We start from the raw sequence: 21,053 nt of genomic DNA on the forward strand, positions 1-21,053 counted from the left end.
TGTTATCATCTGCAACAAAGTAGTTTTATAAGAGGAAAAATTACAATATTCCCATTTCATTCTCCAAATGAATTTTAGTTCAACCTTATTTTCTTTAGTTCTGTATTTTCTTTAGTTCTGATACTTTTAAGCAGTATCATTCATTTGGTTCATTTGGTTGTTGTCTTGGGTAGGGGTTGTCCACAAGCTGACTTTTAGATGAAGATTCATGGATATGTGGTTTATTAAGGAAGGACTGCCAGGAAAAAACAAGGTAGGGGAAGCAGAACATGGAATCAGTCATCCTAAATAAAATGAAATTTGAGTCAGAGTCCCAACCTCAGCTTGATCCCATGGGATCCTCTGGAGATGAAGTTACACCACAGAGCTTATGTCCTATTTGAAGCAAAGAACCTGTTCTTTTAAACTCCTGCCCTGCACAGGCATTGGCTATGGCATTACCCAGGGGACCCTAAACTCCCAAGGCAATTGAAGCTTTCAGCAGCTCTAGCAATCCAACACTGGTTCTTGAAGGTTACACTTACCCCACCATGCCCACCCAGAGGGTGGGAGCCCAGCACAAAGAAATTACATCCTAGGAGATAAGGACATAAGGGCAGGAGCAGCCACACCATTTGCTGGAGAAGTCTTTTTTCCTTTCTGTTTTTTCTCTTTCTGTAATCACTGTTAAAGCAGAAAGCGTTTTTGGTTCTAAGATAACAATGATAATGGTATCTATGGATAAACTGTGTTATTTAATCTGAAAAATATTACTTGGGCAGTTAATGGAATTTTGATTGATCACTACATGTAGCATAAATACATAGTATATAGAAGTAATGATTCATGCTATCAAGGAATTTTAAATTTCACCTTAAGAAGGGCATCCTATAGAAAAAAACAATTATAATATAGAACTACAATTTAATCCTGACAAGGGCAATCTGTGTCATCCAAACATGTGTTTAGGATGATGGAATAGAATGATCAGGGTTGGTCACATAAGACAATGTTGAATATATATAGTTTGCATAATATTTTAATGCACGTCAGTAGGTAAAGAGAAAAACATAATGCATTCCTTATGAGAAAATATGCAGAACTGAGGTGAAAATCAATTCATTTACATATAACATGTTTATTTTAATGTTCCTGACAGCTCATTATATTTCAGCTACAAAGTTTTTCTTAGTTTTATCCTATTCTATATTTTATTTGTATCAACTTGGATTATAACACAGAATTTGTCATTTCACCTTTTCAGTGATCGTAAACTACATAGAAGGACTGATAGATTATTATTAATTATCTTGATCATTACCATAATGCAGAAATTAAGCCAATAATCCAATATTACAGTGGTATAGATATAAAATATAGTACTTCTGGGGGCGCCTGGGTGGCTCAGATGGTTAAGCGTCTGCCTTCGGCTCAGGTCATGATCCCAGGGTCCTGGAATCGAGTGCCGCATCGAGCTCCCTGCTCAGCGGGGAGCCTGCTTCTCCCTCTGCCTCTCTCTCTGTCTCTGATGAATAAATAAAATCTTTAAAAATAAATAAAAAAATACAAAAATACAGTACTTGTGTTAAAAGATCAGTTGGGGACGCCTGATTGGCTCCATCGGTAGAGTGTGTGACTTTTAATCTCAAGGTTGTGAGTTCCAGCCCCTGTTGGGTAAGAACCTACTTTAAAGAAAGTTGGGCAAGGACAGAGTTGTCACATAAATTGGACAGGCCCAATATAATCTTAGAGTATTTTGTGGCTCTTATTAATAAGAATGTTCCCAATGCTTTTATAAAATAGTTTAATAGTGTGTAGGTTGTGGAAGGGATTAATACTCTAGTGGTTGAATAACTTTTATAGCATTGTTTTCAGTTCTCAGATACATTTAAAGGACAAACACAAAATAAAAGATCATCTGAAGAAGGCAGATGGTGTGTGAAATTTCTGGAGACCTTGTAGTTGAAAGAAACCTTGAATGTTCTAAATGTTTTCAGTTTGAAGAAGAGAAAACCTAGAGAAGATACAATTACTGTTTTTAAGTATTTGAAGGACTGTAACAGGGCTCAGATCATAGATTTTGTTCCCTGTTGCCCTGAAACAGAATGTCTGAAGTTAGAGCTCTCCAAATACGAAATGGGTTGTCTCTGAGGCATGAGTGTCACTCTGGTAGTGTCTCCCTCGTAGTGTCAGCTGAGGCTAGATACTGTTCGTCAGGGATTCTACAAAAGAAGAAGGTGAGTAAATTCACTCTGAGGCTCCTTCAGTTCTAAAACTTCCTGAATCTGTTTGTGAACCTGTATAATTACAAGCAGTGTTCTAGAGCACACTTGACAGTGAAATTAACCATCTCTGTTAAAAGCTTTAGAAGTAAATAGTCTTAAACCATTACAGTAGTTACAGTAGATGGTTATGAAAAACAAAGCAGGTGGAAAGAAAAATGATGAATAATTCATGTCTTGATCATTTAAGCCATCTTGGGTACTTAAAAAATATTTCATTGTATTTACTGCATCTGACAATTTTATTTTATTGAAATGCAATGTTTTCACTTTTAGGTTTTTGCTTCCAGTTACTGCAACAGCAGAAAACTGTCTTCTTACCATTTACCCATATATGGCAACTCATCTTGATAAGCAAACAATTGTTTTAAAGGATGGTAAGTTAGATATGACTGTTGTCTCCTATTCTCACCGTGTATGTTCTTGTTATCTAAGGTCGACACCTGGAAATAATGTGACTTTAAAATTAACAGATGTGGGGCGCCTGGGTGGCTCAGTCAGTTAAATGTCTGCCTTCTGCTCAGGTCATGATCCAGGGTCCTGGGATCGAGCCCTGTGTTGGGCTTCCTGCTTTTCCCTCTCCCTCTACAGCTCCCCCTGCTTGTGCTTGCGCACGCGCTCTCTCTGTCAAATAAATAAAATCTTAAAAAAAAAATTAACAGATATTTGTTAAACTCTCGCCATTTCTAGGATCTGTATTTAGCCTTGAGAGCAGAATATGGCCGTGTCTCTAATTGCAAAAGCTGAAAATCTAGTGTAAGACACAAATAAATAAATACAAAGAAGATTGAAGTAAGAGCCAATTGCAGTGTTGGAAATGTGGGTGTGGTGCAGAGGCTAATGCTGACTTTTGGGGTCTGGGATAACTTTATAGAAGAGATGACATCTGTGTAGAGTTTGACAAATGATCTTGAACAGCATAATCTGGGCAAAGGGCCATGTAGCAAAAGCATGGGGGTCTGATGGGCTGCACCCTTTATTCTATAATAGTGGGAACCTTCTGTGATTTCTGAGTATCAGTGATCTATAAAGGGAATAATTGTTGGGATGAGAGTTGAATTAAAATGGGAAAGACAGCGGTCGGTAGGCCGGCTGGGAGTTGCTGCAGGGGAAATGGTGAGACTGAGAACAACAGAAGAGAAGCTACTGAGCTGAGAAATTTGAAATGCAAGACACAGAGGTGAATGATTGATAGAGTAAATCTCAGAGGAGGAGAAAGGATAAGGAGTGGGAAAACATTCCATCTGTGTAGATTGTCAAGGCCTTAAGTTTCAGGGTTGAATTGGAGATCTTTTCCGTGTTTGTAACCAGTTTTCTCCTATTCTCTACTTGCTTCTTCAAGTGTTTGCCACTCCTGTGAAATCTATTCAGTCCTGTTCTGCCTCAGTCTCAGGGCATGACCTTTTCTGTAACTTTTCAGAAGAAATAGAGACCATCAGGCAGGAATACTCTGAACTTCCAAATACCAAGCGTGCATTGGAACCCATCATCTCTCCTGTCACAAAGCTGGGAGAGGCAAGACTCTCTCCTGATTTAGGCCATTCCTCCATCTGAATCCCTTCATCCAGACACCTTGCTTAATTAGCTAACCTTACTTACTCTTGCTCTTCAAATCATGCCTCCCTCTTAGCTTCTTTGGGGGCCTGTGCAGGATGACAACAGGGAAGAAAGAGGAGACTATATCCTCTCAGTGGATAGGCTTGTTCCCAAAGAGAAAAAAGGTGAATCCAGGCCTTGTGTTCCTGATTTAATCTTGGTAAATTTACCAATCAGATAAGCCACTTGATTTCCCAGACATGGGGAGAAAAATAGCAAAGGAAACTAAATAATTAGAGTACCATAGCTTCCTTTAACAGGAAGGACATGTCAGGGGTGAGGCAGAACATTCTGCCATTATACTGCTGTTACCCCGCAACTGAGCAGCATCTTACACTGTTGATCACCTCACCCCTCATCCCCAACCTCTCATCAGACTCCCTCTGGACTTCCACATACTGTACTTCCCTGGGGTCCTTCTCACTCTCTGACTGTTCCTTCTGAGCACATATATATTACAAATTTTATACACATTCTCAAAAATTAAAAGATTTTCTGACCGATCTTGATGTTATATTTTTGTATTCTTCTAAAATACTTGGGAAGGGGGCAGATTTCAGATAATACAACACAACAGAAAGAGCAGTGGATGAGTATCACAGAACCTGGGTGGAAATTCTATTTTGTGTTCTAATCTCACCATTTTGCCATATGCTTTTACCGTTAATTCTCAGATCCTCAAACACCTGTTATTTAACAAAATGTGCATGGTAGGAGAATAATAGGATGCTAACAATATCTATTTCAAAAGGCTTTTGTGAGGACTCATGGAGGAAATACCTGGAAATTATTATCATTACTATTATCATCATTTTATTATTATTGCTATCATAACTGCTATTATTATTATTACTTTAACACTTTTATATTTTTCACAATATCCTCCAAAAAAGTAATGAGGAATTACTGTATAAAATATTGCTGTTTCTTTAAAAGCTAAAATATGAATAGAATCTTAGTGCTTATATGATAATTGAGTATGAAATCTGCAGATTAAAAATAATGCATCCATTTCAGTAAATATTACCATAGAAAGATGATTTTTAAATTTTCTAAAGTATCTTTAGAAATATGTACAGTAAAATTTATAATATATATTTAATGCTTCCCAGGCACAGGGTACTCTGCTAAGTGCCTTATATTTGTTATTTCATTTAGTGCCCCCAACAACTGAGTGCGATATTCTTATTAATTTCACTTTATAGATTAACAAACTGAGTCATAAAGAGTTTGAGCAGCTTACCCCAGGGAATTCTAACCAAATTTGTAATACCTCAGAGCGTACACACTTAGCTACTGTGCTCTAGAGTATGATATGTTCAGTAAAGGTGAAATCTTAAAACACATTAAGTATTTCAAAAAGTAAAGCAGTATGATTTACTTGTTCGAGCTAATATGCTGAATATAAGCTAATGTATGAATCATTGCCTCTAGTTGAAGAGTACAGATGTGGGTTTGCACCCCACTAGGAACTTTTTATTATTTGATGGTAAATTGAAAAGATATTGCCTAGTGCATCCACAATGAATCATTCTATCATTGAATTTTCTAAGGCTCATTTTTATGAAGTCTGTAGTGGTGTAGCATTGCAGAGATAAGCACATTCTCTGGTAAATTCTGATTGGCTTTGTATTGAAAAAATGGAAGGAACTTAGTATATGCCAGCTTACTTATCTGTGTTATTGCCTGTAAAGTAACCCTTACAACAGATTCATGAGCTCAGAACCTTTGGTGTCATTTCATGGATAAAAACCTGTTTCAGAGAACTTATATAACATCCCCGTAGTTGAATAGCTCAGGAGTTGTGGTGCCAAGATTTCAAATCAGAAATTTCTAACTGCAAAGGCTATGCTTTTCTGACAGAATTACATTATGCATATATGTATGTGCATATACATATACATATGTGTGAATAGATAGAAAATAGATGATAGATGATAGATAGACAAATAGATAGATAATCTGGCCTTAGTTCACATATACTGCCTTTTCTTTCTTTCTTTCTTCTTTTATTATTATTATTTTTTTATTATGTTCAGTTAGCCACTGTATAGTACATCATTAGTTTTTGATGTAGTGTTCAGTGATTCATTAGTTGCATATAACACCCAGTGGTCATCACAACATGTGCCCTCCTCAATACCCATCACCCAGTTACCCCATCTCCCCACTCCCCTCTCCTCTGAAACCCTCAGTTTCTTTCCAGGAGTCCATAGTCTCTTACGGCTCGTCTCCCTCTGTGATTTCTCCCTCTTCAGTTTTCCCTCCCTTCCCCTAGGTCCTCCGTGCTATTGCTTTTGTTCCACATATGAGTGAAACCATAGATAATTGTCTTTCTCTGCTTGACTTATTTCACTTGGCATAATCCCCTCCAGTCCCATCCATGTTGATGCAAGTGGTGGGTATTCATCCTTTCTGATGACTGAGTAATATCCCATTCACACATACTGCCTTTTCTTAACATTGCCTTTGGTTGGGCTCAGATTACCATGGTGGCAAATTCTAGTGTATATACAGACAACTCTAACTGGAATAGAGATTGAAAGCCATGCAAAATGGTGTCAACTCATAACCAAGCAATGATTTCATTTCAGAAAATTAACTAGGAAGAAATTACTTTTGTTAGTGATGCTCTTCTTCTTCTTTTTTTTTTTTTTTAAAGATTTTTATTTATTTATTTGACAGAGAGAGACACAGCGAGAGAGGGAACACAAGCAGGGGGAGCGGGAGAGGGAGAAGCAGGCTTCCCGCGGAGCAGGGAGCCCGATGCAGGGCTTGATCCCAGGACCCTGGGATCATGACCTGAGCCGAAGGCAGACGCTTAACGACTGAGCCACCCAGGCGCCGCAGTGATGCTCTTCTTATATTCAATTTTGAGCACCATATAGAATCCAAAAATTTTGGTGTAGAAACATTTAAAATGGTTTAGATATCTTTGTTTATCCTAAAGTTGAGCATTGTTCATTGTCCAAAAACTTTGATATGCCATAATAATGGCCTTGTTGAATAAAATTAATTCAGTTCAGAAAACCATATCAGCTTTTACAGTCTTTTCCTTGACATCTTATTTTAAGTATGGACATTTATACTTAAAAAAATTTTTTTTACTCTCTCTCTCTCTCTCTATATATATATACACATATTTATTATATATAATATAGAAAATTATGAAATACAGATTCAGTAATTTGAGAGTGAGCTCACAAATGCTTGTTGACTTACTGTGTTCCAATGTATCATTTGTAGATAAGGATGACAATTCTTTGAAGAATAGAGACAATGTTTTGCTTCCCTACCAAGAAGCTGGTTTATCCTCTCCTGCTCCTACTAAATTTAATGATGCTGAGCCTGCAGAGAGAAGATTATTTGTTGGTATGTGGCAAATATATATTGTCCCGAGCAAGCCCACTTCTTAACATGATCTGTTTAATATTATTGAATTGAAAACTTGGGCTTCAGGGAAGAAGAAATCCATGAAGTAAAACATGAATTTTTAATTAGTTTTAAGTGGGTCATCTGCTTTGGGAGCTCTCTCCAATGATGTGGAGCAGAGATTCTCCAATGTTTTTTGTTCACAGTATACTTAGTATCAGTATACACAGTATACTTAGTATCTTACTTTTCCCCTAGGTCAAAAGATGTGCCAAGCAATTCCCTTTATTAAATGTTTTGGTTGAAAAACCTAAGACTAGTAATTCATATGATATCCAACAAATGCAGTAGTGATATTTAACTAAAATGTTAAATATTCTGTAGAGCCCCTCTAAATTTGCCGTGACATCCCAGCTACTCTCTCTGCAGTCTGAGAACTGCCAAACTATGGGTTTGTCTGCCAGTTATTTAGCTGGACCCAGTATTACCTATCTTAGAAAGAGATGAGCACAGATAAATAGATAAAGATATGAATTTGGTATTATCATTTGTAATTAACTATTCAAATATTCCTTTCTCTGGATATGGGTAATATTGAAAATTTTCCTGTTTATTGAATGGACCAAACTAAAGTATTGTGAGGTTTTTAAATGACTGTGTGCTTGTGCCCTTACATAGATATTTGTGAAAAAAAATATAAAAGCATTTTGTATCCTTGAAAATTTCTCTACCTTGAAACGTTTTGTTTTATTAAAGTGCTTCACTTGGATAAAAAGTCATTTTGAATATGAAACCAATATTTTGTTTCTGTAAGTTTTCCATCTAAGGCTTAATTCTGTCTATTAAGTAGAATTGAAGAATGGTCAAAATATTTTACATGTGTAATTGAAAATGAAACATTCCACTTTGGGGCATGTTTACACATACCATTATGGCAAGAAGAAAATTTAATGGTTTTCTTTATTGAAATTCTACCATTTTTAAAGTATTTCTGTTACGTATTTGAAAATAAATCTATTTTCTTGTTTTCAAGATACAGTAAATTGACTCAGAATTTCTTTGAGAACCTAGCATAATTTGTAAAATGAGCTTTATTTGTCTGCATACGAATAGCAATAGCTGACAGGATTATTTTACTCTATGGTGATGTAACCTTTTTTACAAACAAATGTGAATTTTAGGAATTGAAATAATACATGAAAGGCTGAACTCAGGCAAAAGTAAAACATCAAAGAAAGACAATGATAGATCTATGGAAAAGGAGGAGAAAAATGAGCATTGGTTTTCTCCTGAAGAAGGAACAAAGGCGTATGTCTTCTTCGAGAAGGTTGTAAATGCTGCTCAGACCTGGTTCAGTCTCTTCGGCTGGCCTGAAGGACCCCATTCTCTTTCTATTCCAGAAACAATTAGAAGGTAACAGCTATGTGTTTCTCTAAAACTTGCTTTGTATCATATAATAAAATATAGTCTACTCATTGGGGTGGTTTTATGTGAAACACAATGTTAAATGATTTATTCTACGCTGGTAAATTAGGAGGAGGCTACTTTAAGAAAAGCAAAAGGACGCAAATATAAATTCTTTGGTATAGGTATACTTTTTTTAAAAAATAAAGATTTGTTTATTTATTAGAGAGGGAGTGCATGTACCTGTGTGCACGCGGGGGGAAGGGCGGAGGGAGAGGATCTCGAACAGACTGGGCTGAGCGCAGAGCCCCAGATGGGTCGCCACATGGGGCGTGACCCGAGGACCCTGAGATCATGACCTGAGCCGAAACCAAGAGCTTAACTGACTGAACCACAGAGGCTCCCCTGCTATAGGTATATATTTTTTATTTCTTCTAAACATTGCATGATTTGAGGTCAGTATTTAAAATCTCTGAACCTCGCTTTCCTCATCTGTCAAATGACAACGGGTAAACTATGGGTAAGAAAAGCCGTTTTAAATCTGAAAACTTTGGAAACTCCATGGGTACATATAAAGGAACTATCAGCTCTCGATCTGGAGTGTGGTCAGGTAGACAGTACATTTCCTTCCCTCTTTCGTGGACTTTTTAGTACTCAGCATATCTAAAGTAGGTAAACTGCATTGGTTTATATCAAGTCACTTAATTCTGTTATTAATTTAAATTGGAATTTAGCACCTCCCTTGGTTCACGTTGCTGCTGTAGTGGTTCTCACAGTTCTACCTCCTTTCTCAGAGCTTGGGGTGATTTGCTAGCACCATAGGGGCGAGGACTTCATCTCTGTAGCTAGAAGAGCTATAGTAGCATTTTTGCGTCTGTATTCAGGAGGGAGTTAGGTTATGCTAAATCTATAGTTTTCCTTTAAGTTATCTTTTTCAGTTTTTTATTTATTTTTATTTTTTAATTTTTTAAAAGATTTTATTTATTTATTTGACAGAGACAGAGACAGCGAGAGCAGGAACACAAGCAGGGGGAGTGGGAAGGGGAGAAGCAGGCCTCCCGCCGAGCAGGGAGCCCAATGTGGGACTCGATCCCAGGACCCTGGGATCATGACCTGAGCCGAAGGCAGGCGCTTAACCAACTGAGCCACCCAGGTGCCCCTTTTTCAGTTTTTTAGATTAATGGGACAATATCAGCTTCATAGAATGAATTAGCTAATATTTCATCTTTACCTATGCTGGGGGAAAATTAATACAGCAGGTACACTGAAAATTTACAGGCTTGATCATAAAATCATCTGACTCCAGGGAATATTTTTAGAGAAATTATTCTGTTAATAACTTTTTAGTTTTCTGCCTTGCTGTTTGTTCTACTGAAAATTGTGTCTATTTTGAGTAAATTTTAATGATTTCATTTTAAGGAAGATCATTGATCAGACATTTAAAATTCATTATCTGACAGTAGTGACTACTAGTATTATTGTTTATATGTTCATAGTCTCTTTCTCATTTATAATTTTTATCTAATTTTTATTATACATATTATACTTTTATGTCTCCTGTGATGAATAAATTTTTGAATTAATTTATCCATTTCTATGTTTTCTAAATCATTTAATGCTGATTTTTTCTTTAAAATTCATTTCTTTAAACTTGACTTGTATGCTTAATTATTTTCAGGTCTATACATTTGTGTCTTCATTTCATGTTGGATGCATCCCAGAAATTTTGCTATTAGGCATTCTCATTTTTGTTGTTTTTTATAGAGCTTGTGATCTTAATTTTTATTTTCTGTATATTTTTACTATAACAGTTGCTAATTTGTTGTATAATATGTTATTGAATTTATGCATCTTTATATACTTGCACATTCTCATTAACTTGGGGGTATTTAATTATGTTATTTTGTTCTATATTTTCCTAATGTAAACAATGCCAGGATTCAATATATCTGTTTGTAAATAGTAGCAGATATTTCTGGATGTTACATAGGAAGGATTTCAGAGTGTTATCACTGGATCAAATAATATAAGCTTTTAAAAATCTGCTTTATTTTTGGGTGATTTTCTAGTAAGTTTTCTATTTTATATCCCTACTAATGAGTTACATTGCTGGTCTGGTTTTTAACTGACAGAGTTGAATACCTTGCTATTTTGATAGGTGGGTACTCATTCGTGTCATTGGGTACTGCTTGGGGAAACATAGTTCTAGAGGAATACGGGGACTTCTCTAACCCTAGGAAGAAAGCTGCCCCAAACCAAATATCTTAAATAAATAAAAACTTTGTCCAAGTAACAGTGTTATTCACTGCTAATTCATTATTTGAAATCTTTGAATCATGGACTCTCAGGCTAAGAGGATATTTTCAAGGTAATATAATGTTGCCAGTCTTTGAACCCCCACACTCAGTGTTTCCTACATTACCCCATTATCTGGACTCACTCAGTTTTTTTATGAGAAGTCTGATTTCATATTTTGTGAGTACCATGTTCATTCTTTCAGAATTATTTTATGGTTCCCATTTCCTTGCTAATCTGCAATTTATGAAATAAAATCTGACTGTGGGAATATTTTATATCATTGAATCTCCTTGCTATTCATTAGGCCCTTTCACTTAGAAAACTCATCTTTTGACTATTCTCCCCTCCCTCCTCTTTCCTGCCCTCTCTTGTTCTCTCTTCTCTCTCTCTTAATCTCCTTTTAGAATGATGGTGCATCTGCATGCCTGATCCTTTATACCACTTTCAGTTTTGTCCTATGATTTTTATCTTTTTCTGTCTTTGCTTTCTTATGTTTGTAAACCTTCTTTTTTAAAAAATATTTTATTTATTTATTAGAGAGAGAGAGCGTGCATGTGAACACAAGCAGGGAGAGGGGCAGAGAGAGAGGGAGAGAAAGAATCTCAAGCAGACTCCCTGCTGAGCTTGGAGCCCGACGTGGGGCTCAAACCCACGACCCTGAGATCATGACCTGAGCCCAAACTGAGAGTTGGATGCTTAACCGACTGAGCCTCCCAGGTGTACCTTATGTTTGTAGATCTTCTTCATTTGCTCTTCCAGTCCTGTATAAAATTTTTAAATTGGTGTTTATAGTTTGTTTTTCAGGAACTCTGTGTTATCCATCCTTCCTTCCTTTCCTTCCTTCCTTCCTTCCTTCCTTCCTTCCTTCCATCCATCCATCCATCCATCCATCCATCCATTTCTTTCATAATAGCATCCTGTTTTTGTGTTTTGGATGCCTGCCTTCTCAAATATCTCTTCCAAATATAGTACTTGAATTAATCATCATGGTTACTGTACTGAAGGTCACTTCCTTCCTCTGTATCTGCCAGCTGTAATCTTGGTGACTCTCTTATGTTCCTTTCGGAAAAATGGTGTCCTTTTCCCCTGTAGCCTACTGCTATGCAGTCCATCATTTTAATTTATTCGTCAGTACAATTCCATCCATTCTTTGTTTTATAGATTTTCTTCAGAGTTGTTGGTATACTAATTGCTCTTTTCCCAACTTTAGTGTTGTTACAGGTCTCTAGTCTTTCTGACATTTCAGGAATATTTTGAGAGGGAGAGAAGATAAGCACAGATGTTCATTTTATCATCTTGAATAGAAAGTTGATCTTCCTTCTCATAGTTTTCCACAGTTTTACTCTTCCATTTATTCCACCTTAATGACCTATCATTTTTGTTATTGCTTTCACTATTGTGGTCTAGTAATCCATGCCCTACTGAACTTGCTTGGCAATATGTCTCTTACCTTGTTCCTTTAAAAATAATTTTGTGATGGTATTTTATTAATGATAATGGTTCATATGTATTGGACTCTTATTATGAACAAGGCATAATTATATGTGCTTTGTGGGTATTAATTCACTTATTCTTTATAATGACCCTGTGAGGTAGGTACTATTATTATCCCCACTTTACTGATGAGAAACTGAGGCAGAGAGAATTAGTAACTTTTCCAAGATTACTCAGCTGATAAATAGTAGAGCCAGGATTTGAACCCAAGCATTCTACCCCAGAGCTAGTACTTTTAAGCATTATGCCACTTGCCAATTATTACAGAATCAGATTAAGATTTAGGAAACTTTAGGGACCCCTGGGTGGCTCAGTCGTTAAGCGTCTGCCTTCAGCTCAGGTCATGATCCCAGGGTCCTGGGATCGAGCCCCACATCGGGCTCCCTGCTCCGCAGGAGGCCTGCTTCTCCCTCTCCCACTCCCCCAGCTTGTGTTCCCTCTCTTGCTATGTCTCTCTCTGTCAAATAAATAAAATCTTTAAAAAAAAAAAAAAGATTGGGGCGCCTGGGTGGCTCAGTCGTTAAGCATCTGCCTTCAGCTCAGGTCATGATCCCAGGGTCCTGGGATCGAGCCCCGCATCAGGCTCCCTGCTCAGCGGGAAGTCTGCTTCTCCCTCTCCCACTCCCCCTGCTTGTGTTCCTTCTCTCGCTGTGTCTCTCTCTGTCAAATAAATAAATAAAATCTTTAAAAAAAAAAAAAGATTTAGGAAACTTTAATACTTGAAAGACATGAGCTCCACCATTTGGCATTTTTGTCTTTGGCTTTAGAGTGGGCACTATTAAGTACCTATGGTTGGTATATCAGTTCAAGAAGATTAAGAATATAATAGTCTAGAACTGAGGAGAGTTATGTAATCCTAATGTTTATAGGCTGAAGTCTAGGATTTCAGATCAAGTTAAGCTCAAAGTCCTGGGCAAGCCGTGAATTCTAGTGAAGTCAGCCATATTAACAGGGAAAGTGGAACTGCCTGGCATTATATCAATAACCCCCCACTGGAGAGTCATTCATTACAGGATGGATAGCCTGGAAGACTAGAAATCATTGTGAAGTATGGTGTGGATATCAAAAACTTTTTGTTTTCCTTTTAACATTATTGAACATTTTTGGACATATTTATGCATCACCTTTCTTGAACCTGCAGATACAGGTTGTCAGAAATGCTGCTTTATTGGTGTATTATCTCAGGTAATTTCACTGTTTACAAACAATTTGCAGCAGACAGGCATTATGGCCCATTTCATTTGTTGACTTGAGAGATATTCAGGTGGAATAGCAGAAACCAATTATATGAGGAAATTACCTTTATTGATTAGTAGTCTGTTTTCAATTCTTAGAGGCCCCTAAATATTATTTATTTTTAGCCCTTCCCCAAATCACCAAAAGATGGAAATAGCTATTGAAAAATATAAAAGAACACAATTTATGTTTCAGAAATCATCAGAGGAAATGTACCTAATATTATAGTCCACTTACTTCAAGTTGGATGAATTGTGGGAATTAACATTTTTTCCAAACACTACTGGGAAGATCTCTGAGCAGCTGATCACAGAAACACTCAAATCCTAGTGGCAATTCCACTGCATCTGGTAGAAGTGATTGCAGTACTTACCAGTGCTGGTCCAAACTTCCGCTCCCACATGTACCTCCTTCCAGCTGCCACACACCGAGAACACATCTGGGAATGCCAGTCAGGAAGCTTAGGGGGCAGGATTCAAATTGTTTTGAAGCTACGTTCTATCCCAGAAGTTTGCATGTAGTGTAAGTATATAGAATCTCACAGGAAGTCAATCATTGGAATGTCCTACCATTCATAATGACAGCATGCAAAATAAAATATTTTCTCAGTGCCTCTGTTTCCTCACTTGTAAAAAGAAGGTAATGATAATACCTACCTTATAGGGTTCTTGTGATATTTAGAAGAGGTAATTTCTTTATCAGAATAGTGCATAGGACCTAGTAAGCATTCAATAAATATTAAATTTATGGATTTATGTTAGTAGTGTTCTATATTTCTGATTTCATTCATTGTATTCATTAACTCTTCTATTTGACAGTGGAAGGTAAATTTAAAACCCATCTTTTCCTGGGTGGCTCAGTCATTAAGCATCTGCCTTTGGCTCAGGTCATGATCCCAGGTTTCTGGGATCGAGTCCCTCATCGGGCTCCCTGCTCAGTGGCAAGACTGCTTCTCCCTCTCCCACTCCCCCTGCTTGTGTTCCCTCTCTTGCTATGTCTCTCTCTGTCAAATAAATAAATAAAGTCTTTAAAAAAAAAGAACAAACCTATCTTTTCCAAGCACTTACCAAATGATATTTCATTAACAATATTTCCCTTCCCTCACACAGGATTTTCCCCCAGTTTGATGTAGGAAGTTCTAATGTTTTCTAAAAAGTGTGTGTGTGTGTGTGTGATGCTTTTTCTTTGTCACTTTGAGCTGCTGGCAAGATTACTGATAAATTTAATAATATAAACATAAAGTTTTTCCTCCGTTTCTGAGCAGCCTGCCTCTTCTTTCTGCCAGCCATGTCCAACAAAGTCACAAAAATGTGTCTTTAGACTGAAAGTGTTAAAATAAAAGTGGTTAAGTAACTGATTAGAGTTGGCTTCCTTGAGTTTTTTTCATTGCTCCACATTGCTGTTAAGAATAATGAATCATTTTATAATTCTTTTCAAGATAGTTTCCTTCTTTAACCATTTTCTTACTTGCTTGCTGGTGATAGTGATTAAGTGGTAGGTGGTTTCTTTACCTGGAAAGATAGATCATGACATAAGTATATTGAGCCTTTTGCTTGTGCATATTTTCAATCTCCAAAGTAGGAGGACTTTCATAATTGAATAAGAAACTTAATATCATTTAATATCCTAATATGTAAACAAGAGGAGAAGGAATATTGTTAATAATTGTCAAGCTTTTAATTAATATAAAGTCCAGATTTTTTAAAATTTTATTTTATTATGGTATGTTAATCACCATACATCATTAGTTTTTAATGTAGTGTTCCATCATTCATTGTTTGCGTATGGGGCAGGGATTCCCCCTCCCCTCTAGAACCCTCAGTTTGTTTCTCAGAGTCCATAGTCTCTCATGGTTCATCTCCCCCTCTCTGATTTCCCCGCCCCTTCATTTTTCCCTTCCTACTATCGTCTTTTTTTTTTTTTAACATATAATGTATTATTTGTTTCAGGGGTACAGGTCTGTGATTCAACAGTCTTACACAATTCACAGTGCTAACCATAGCACATACCCTCCCCAATGTCTATCACCCAGCCACCCCATCCCTCCCACTCCCCACCACTCCAGCAACCCTCAGTTTGTTTCCTGAGATTAAGAATTCCTCATATCAGTGAGATCATATGATACATGTCATTCTCTGATTGACTTATTTCGCTTAGCATAATACCCTCTAGTTGCATCCATGTTGTTGCAAATGGCAAGATTTCGGGTTTTTTGATGGCTGCATAATATTTCATTATTCCAGTTTGGCACATCTTCTTTATCCACTCATCTGTTGATGGACATCTTGGCTCTTTCCATAGTTTGGCTGTTGTGGACACATAAAGTTCAGATTTGTGGGATATGCATGCATATAGTTATTAAAGAAAAAACTGTAGTTTATACATCATAATTTGTGCTTCCAGTGGGCAATCCAGTTATTCACCAACAATATCACCTTTTCCATTAACAGTCCTCTGAACAATAATTTTAACTAGCTAATTTCAGTCAGTCTTCAGGTGCTAGAGGAACTTTGAAGACCCAAGCTATTTCCTCATGATTTTATTTATTTATTTATAAGATTTAATTATTTTATTTGCGAGAGAGAGAGAGATAGCGAGAGAGCACGAGCAGGAAGGAGAGGGAGAAGCAGGCCCCCCGCAAACAGGGAGCCCAATGTGGAGCTCGATTTGAGGACCCTGGGATCATGACCTGAGCTGAAGGCAGACGCTTAACATACTGAGTCACCCAGGTGCCCCTCCTTTTGACTTTTAAATCATGAAATAAAACACACATAGAGAAAGATTCACAAACCCAAGTACAACCCCTCATTTTACTCCTAGAGCAAACCCCTATGCAGGTTTCACTTTGACAGCACCCCAGAAACTTCTTATGACCCACACAACCTACCAGATCTCTATAATTGAAAGGAAATTACTAGCTTGACTTTTATGGTAATCATTTCCTACCTTTTTTTTTTTAAGTTTTATTATGCAAGCATAGATCTGTAAACTCCAGAGTTTAAGGTTTCTTTGAATTTTAATCATATTTGTCACCATGTAACATATAGACAGAATTATAACTATGTGAACATGTATGTAGCTACCACTTAGACCAAGAAATAGAGCACTGCTAATGTCTCCGAATCCCTGCCCCTTCCAACTCCCTTTCCATCTCCCAGAGGGGTCACTATTATCCTGAATTCTAACACCAAAGATTAGTTTTTTTCTGTTTTTGAACTTTATGTAGGAAGAATCATACAGTTTGCATTTTTTTGTAGAATCTGGATTTTTTTTTGCTCAGTATTATGTTCATATGATTCATTTTTGCATTTCAGAGTTGATTATTAGTAATCCTGCATACGAGGCCATTGTATGAATATTCTATTATTTAATCATTCTGTTCATAGACATTTCACTGGCTTCTAGATTTTTCTATTATGAATAATGCTATAGAAATTTTAATACGTCTTTTGGTACATATTTCTGAAAGGCATATATATTAAGACTAAAATTGCCAGATCATACGATAGAAATATGATCACCTTTAGAAATTACTTCTAAACAATTTTCTAAGGTGGTTGTACCAATTTCCATTCCCACAGGTCATAAATGAAAGTTCCAGTTGCTCTGCATTGTAAGAAACAGTTAATATTGTCAGTCTTTTCAATATTAGCTCTTACTGATGGGTGTGGTTTAAACTGACATCTTACTGCTCTTGCTATTAAGAAAATTTTTACATGTTCTTGGTCATTTGGAAATGTTTCGTCATAAAGAGCCTGTTCTTTGTAGTTATTCTTACTGGAATTCATAGTGATTCTTTCATCTGTGGTTTGATTTTTTATTGTCAGTTTTGGAAAGTTGTCAACCGATATCCTTCCCATTATGTGACTACCTTATTCTTTGGGGCTCCTCTTCTTTGCTCACTCTTCTGTATTTTTCTATCCTTGTGTCCCTCTCTGTTGCAGTATAGACACTTTCCTATGGCCTACATTCCATTGCATGAATTCTTCCCTTGATTTAGTCTGCTGTTAATTTCATCCATTGCTCTCTTAATTTTACTTACTGGATTTGTTTATTTCTTTTTTTTTTTTTTTTAAAGATTTTATTTATTTATTCATGAAAGACAGAGAGAGAGAGAGAGGCAGAGGGAGAAGCAGGCTCCCAAGGAGCAGGGAGCCCGATGTGGGACTCGATCCCAGGACCCCGGGATCATGACCTGAGCCGAAGGCAGACGCTTAACCATCTGAGCCACCCAGGCGCCCTGGATTTGTTTATTTCTAAAATTTCCATTTAGTTATATACATATATTTTAAAGATTTTATTTATTGAGAGAGAGAGAGCAATTGGGGGTAAGGGCAGAGGCAGAGGGAGAGAGAGAGAATCTCAAGCAGACTCCATTCTGAGTGCAGAGCCCTACGCAGGGCTCGATTTCATGACCTTGAGGTCATGACCTGAGCCAAAATCAAGAATCGGATGCTTGACTGACTGAGCCACCCAGGGGCCCCTCCATTAGTTATATTTTTGTATTTATAGTTTGATGACAAAATTCTCAATCTTAATCATAGTACGTACAATTACTTTAAAATCTGTGTCTTAAAACTGTAATATGTGGGGGCCCTGTGTGTCTGTTTATGTTATTTATTGTTTCTTTCTATTTGTATTCAACTTGTGGTTCTTTCTACTTTTTTTTAGTAATTGTCTGGTTATGTCTTAATTCTGTTTAGATCATTTATCTTTTTCATAATTTTTTATAGAAATATTTTCAAGTGTTAATTCTTTTCCATGAAATATTTGTTTGCTTTGTTGGTACCTTCAGGATATACTGCTCTATTATGTACATTTCTAATGAGGAACTTGAGAAACAGACAAGTCAAATAGCTTCCATAAAGTCCCACAGTAAGAGGCAGAGCCAGAGTTTGAGCAATGGTAGTCAGCCCCTTACCTAAGTCAATGTACTTTGTCCTATAATATGCAATACAGACCTACTAGCTACCAAACTGGAGAACTGCCATTCAAAATGGCTCCTTGGGCACTTTTTATTTGTTAGTCTAAGTTAGTGATACATTTTGACTTTGACTGCTATGAAGCAAATAGACAATATAGTATAGTATTAGATAACTGATAAAGTATAGACAGCAAGGATTGGTTGGATTTATTTTACTCAATTTAAAAATTAGCATGCAGGGGCGCCTGGGTGGCTCAGTTGTTAAGCGTCTGCCTTCGGCTCAGGTCATGATCCCAGGGTCCTGGTATTGAGCCCTGCATCAGCTCCTTGCTCTGCGGGAAGCCTGCTTCTCCCTCTCCCACTCCCCCTGCTTGTGTTCCCTCTCTCACTGTGTCTTTCGCTGTCAAATAAATAAATAAAATCTTTAAAAAAAAAATTAGCATGCAGTATAACTGAGTGTGGGAAGTATCAGAAATAGAGGTTGTACTGTCTTATTTAAAGAACAGAGAAATATATAGGAGCAATAGCTCTCTGGACTTATCTTTAAAATGTGAATCTCCACTTAGGCCAATGTGCCCTTCTAATTATTAAAATACAAAATTGAGAAAATATGTGTAAATTTGTTTTTGTCTAAACATGCGTGATGAATGTTTGACATCTATCTTTAAAACTATTATAGGCATTATTATCTCCAATTTAAATGGTATAAAATTTGAGTTCAGTGATTTTGGATAACTTCTCAACCAGCTAGTAGGTAATGAGCCCAGGACTTAACCCATGTACTATTTCTCCAAAGCACTTACATTTTTTGATCACAGTCCAATCTTCCAGACCTGACAATTGCAACATTAGATAATGATGTGTGTTTAAAACAAGGTAGTGAAAAGCTCCAGGGTTATCAAAACATCTAATTTGTACTAACAAATGGTAGCTGAATAAGGTAAATTTTGTAATTTCTTATTTGATTTTAAATTGAACTTTATTTAGTCATTGAACATTTTTTCATAACATAACATGTTGAGTTTTTTTTAATTTTAAAATTGTTTTCTCATAGGGAAGTGTTTAAAATACAATTCTACTCGTCAACCTCATCATCCAAAAAATTTTCTAGACAGAATGACTTTTCCAAATATAATAAGACCATTTACGATGTGATGCTCCACTTGAGTGGAAAAATGCCACCTGGAATTAATTCAAGTCAGTTCTTACCTGAGGATTATACTGAAAGGGTGACTCAACTTCATTTTCAACATTCTTCACTTCTTGACTTTCTCAAGTAAGAGCATGGATGTGCTAATTTAAACATGTAATTATGGCTTGGATAGATACATAAGTAGATGGGTAGATAGGTAGATAGATAGATTTTGAATTATTTGTCTTTTTATAATATATTTACTAAGTTTCCACTATACTCATAACCCTGTAATATATAAATGATAGAAAATAAGCACTTCATAGGCTATTAAATTGATTATCTAAAGCACTCATTCTCAAGCTTTATCATCTATCCAAATCATTGTGATAGCATGTTAAACAGGTTGTTGGCCCTTACTCACAGAGTTTATGATGTTAATTTGTATTTATAAGGAGTTTCAGGTGATACTTATTTGTTCTGGTCCATGACCTCATTTTGAGATTTTTTTTACCTAGACAAATATAGAAATCCATAGAAGTAAAAAGAGATGAAACCAATAAGTTTATTTCTCAGAATATTGTTAGTATAATCTCAAGTTATACTATGAATTTTTAGTCAGCATAGTTAAGTCTTTTAATATAAAAATAATCAGCAGGTGAAAATTTCCATAAATGGTTGACAGAAAATACAGGAAAAATACTTGTCATTATAAGGTTTGTAGTTCCTCTGCAGAGATTAAATGGTGAGTGGCCAAGAAATGGAAAAGCAGTGTTTACTACAAGTCTAAGGAGAGTATGGGTGAATTTATATTCCTTATTTTACCTATATTTGCAGTATCCTTATCCACTGGAACATCTATAAGCAGTGTTACTATTCCATTTAACCATGCTTCTGTAACACTAAAATAGCATTTGTTACTTATAATCATGTATGCAATAGGGTTCATATATTTTGAAATATATTACTGTGTTTTTATATCATTGCTTCTTTCTGTATGGAATCTACTCCATAGTTAGTCAGAGATGTTCACCTACCTTAGCAGGGGTGGGGATGAAAGGTAACAGGAGGAATCTTATAGCTGGAATGCAAATGAAAAATTGCTGTTCAAGTTTTTTTAATTTCCAGATCAGAATTTTTGAGTCCCCTGCAATACTATGGTCTTAAAAATTAGACATGGTGCAGAGAAACAGGAATATGACAACAGAGTAGGAGTACCCTAGACTCACCTTGTTCCATGAACACAACCAGATAACTATCAAATCATCCTGAATACCCCAAAATTGACCTGAAGACTGATAGAACTACACAACTAAAGGGAGAAAAGAGGTCACGT

At 36.4% G+C, this 21,053-nt stretch overlaps 1 protein-coding gene across 1 annotated transcript in view; it reads left to right on the top strand.

Annotated features, from left to right (window-relative positions):
* The window catches only part of CFAP47 (cilia and flagella associated protein 47), a 495,620-nt gene that overhangs the window by 157,753 nt on the left and 316,814 nt on the right, over nt 1–21,053 (top strand). Inside the window, exons 27-30 of the mRNA XM_045873173.1 lie at nt 2,538–2,638; nt 7,104–7,229; nt 8,411–8,642; nt 19,640–19,861. Of these exons, the coding sequence (XP_045729129.1) occupies nt 2,538–2,638; nt 7,104–7,229; nt 8,411–8,642; nt 19,640–19,861 (681 nt within the window). The remainder of the gene's footprint in view (nt 1–2,537; nt 2,639–7,103; nt 7,230–8,410; nt 8,643–19,639; nt 19,862–21,053) is intronic.

The sequence above is a fragment of the Mirounga angustirostris genome, unplaced genomic scaffold (genome assembly GCF_029215605.1).
Source record: "Mirounga angustirostris isolate CCGP_5_RB_7025 unplaced genomic scaffold, mMirAng1.0.hap1 SCAF_11, whole genome shotgun sequence".
NCBI lineage: Eukaryota > Metazoa > Chordata > Mammalia > Carnivora > Phocidae > Mirounga > Mirounga angustirostris.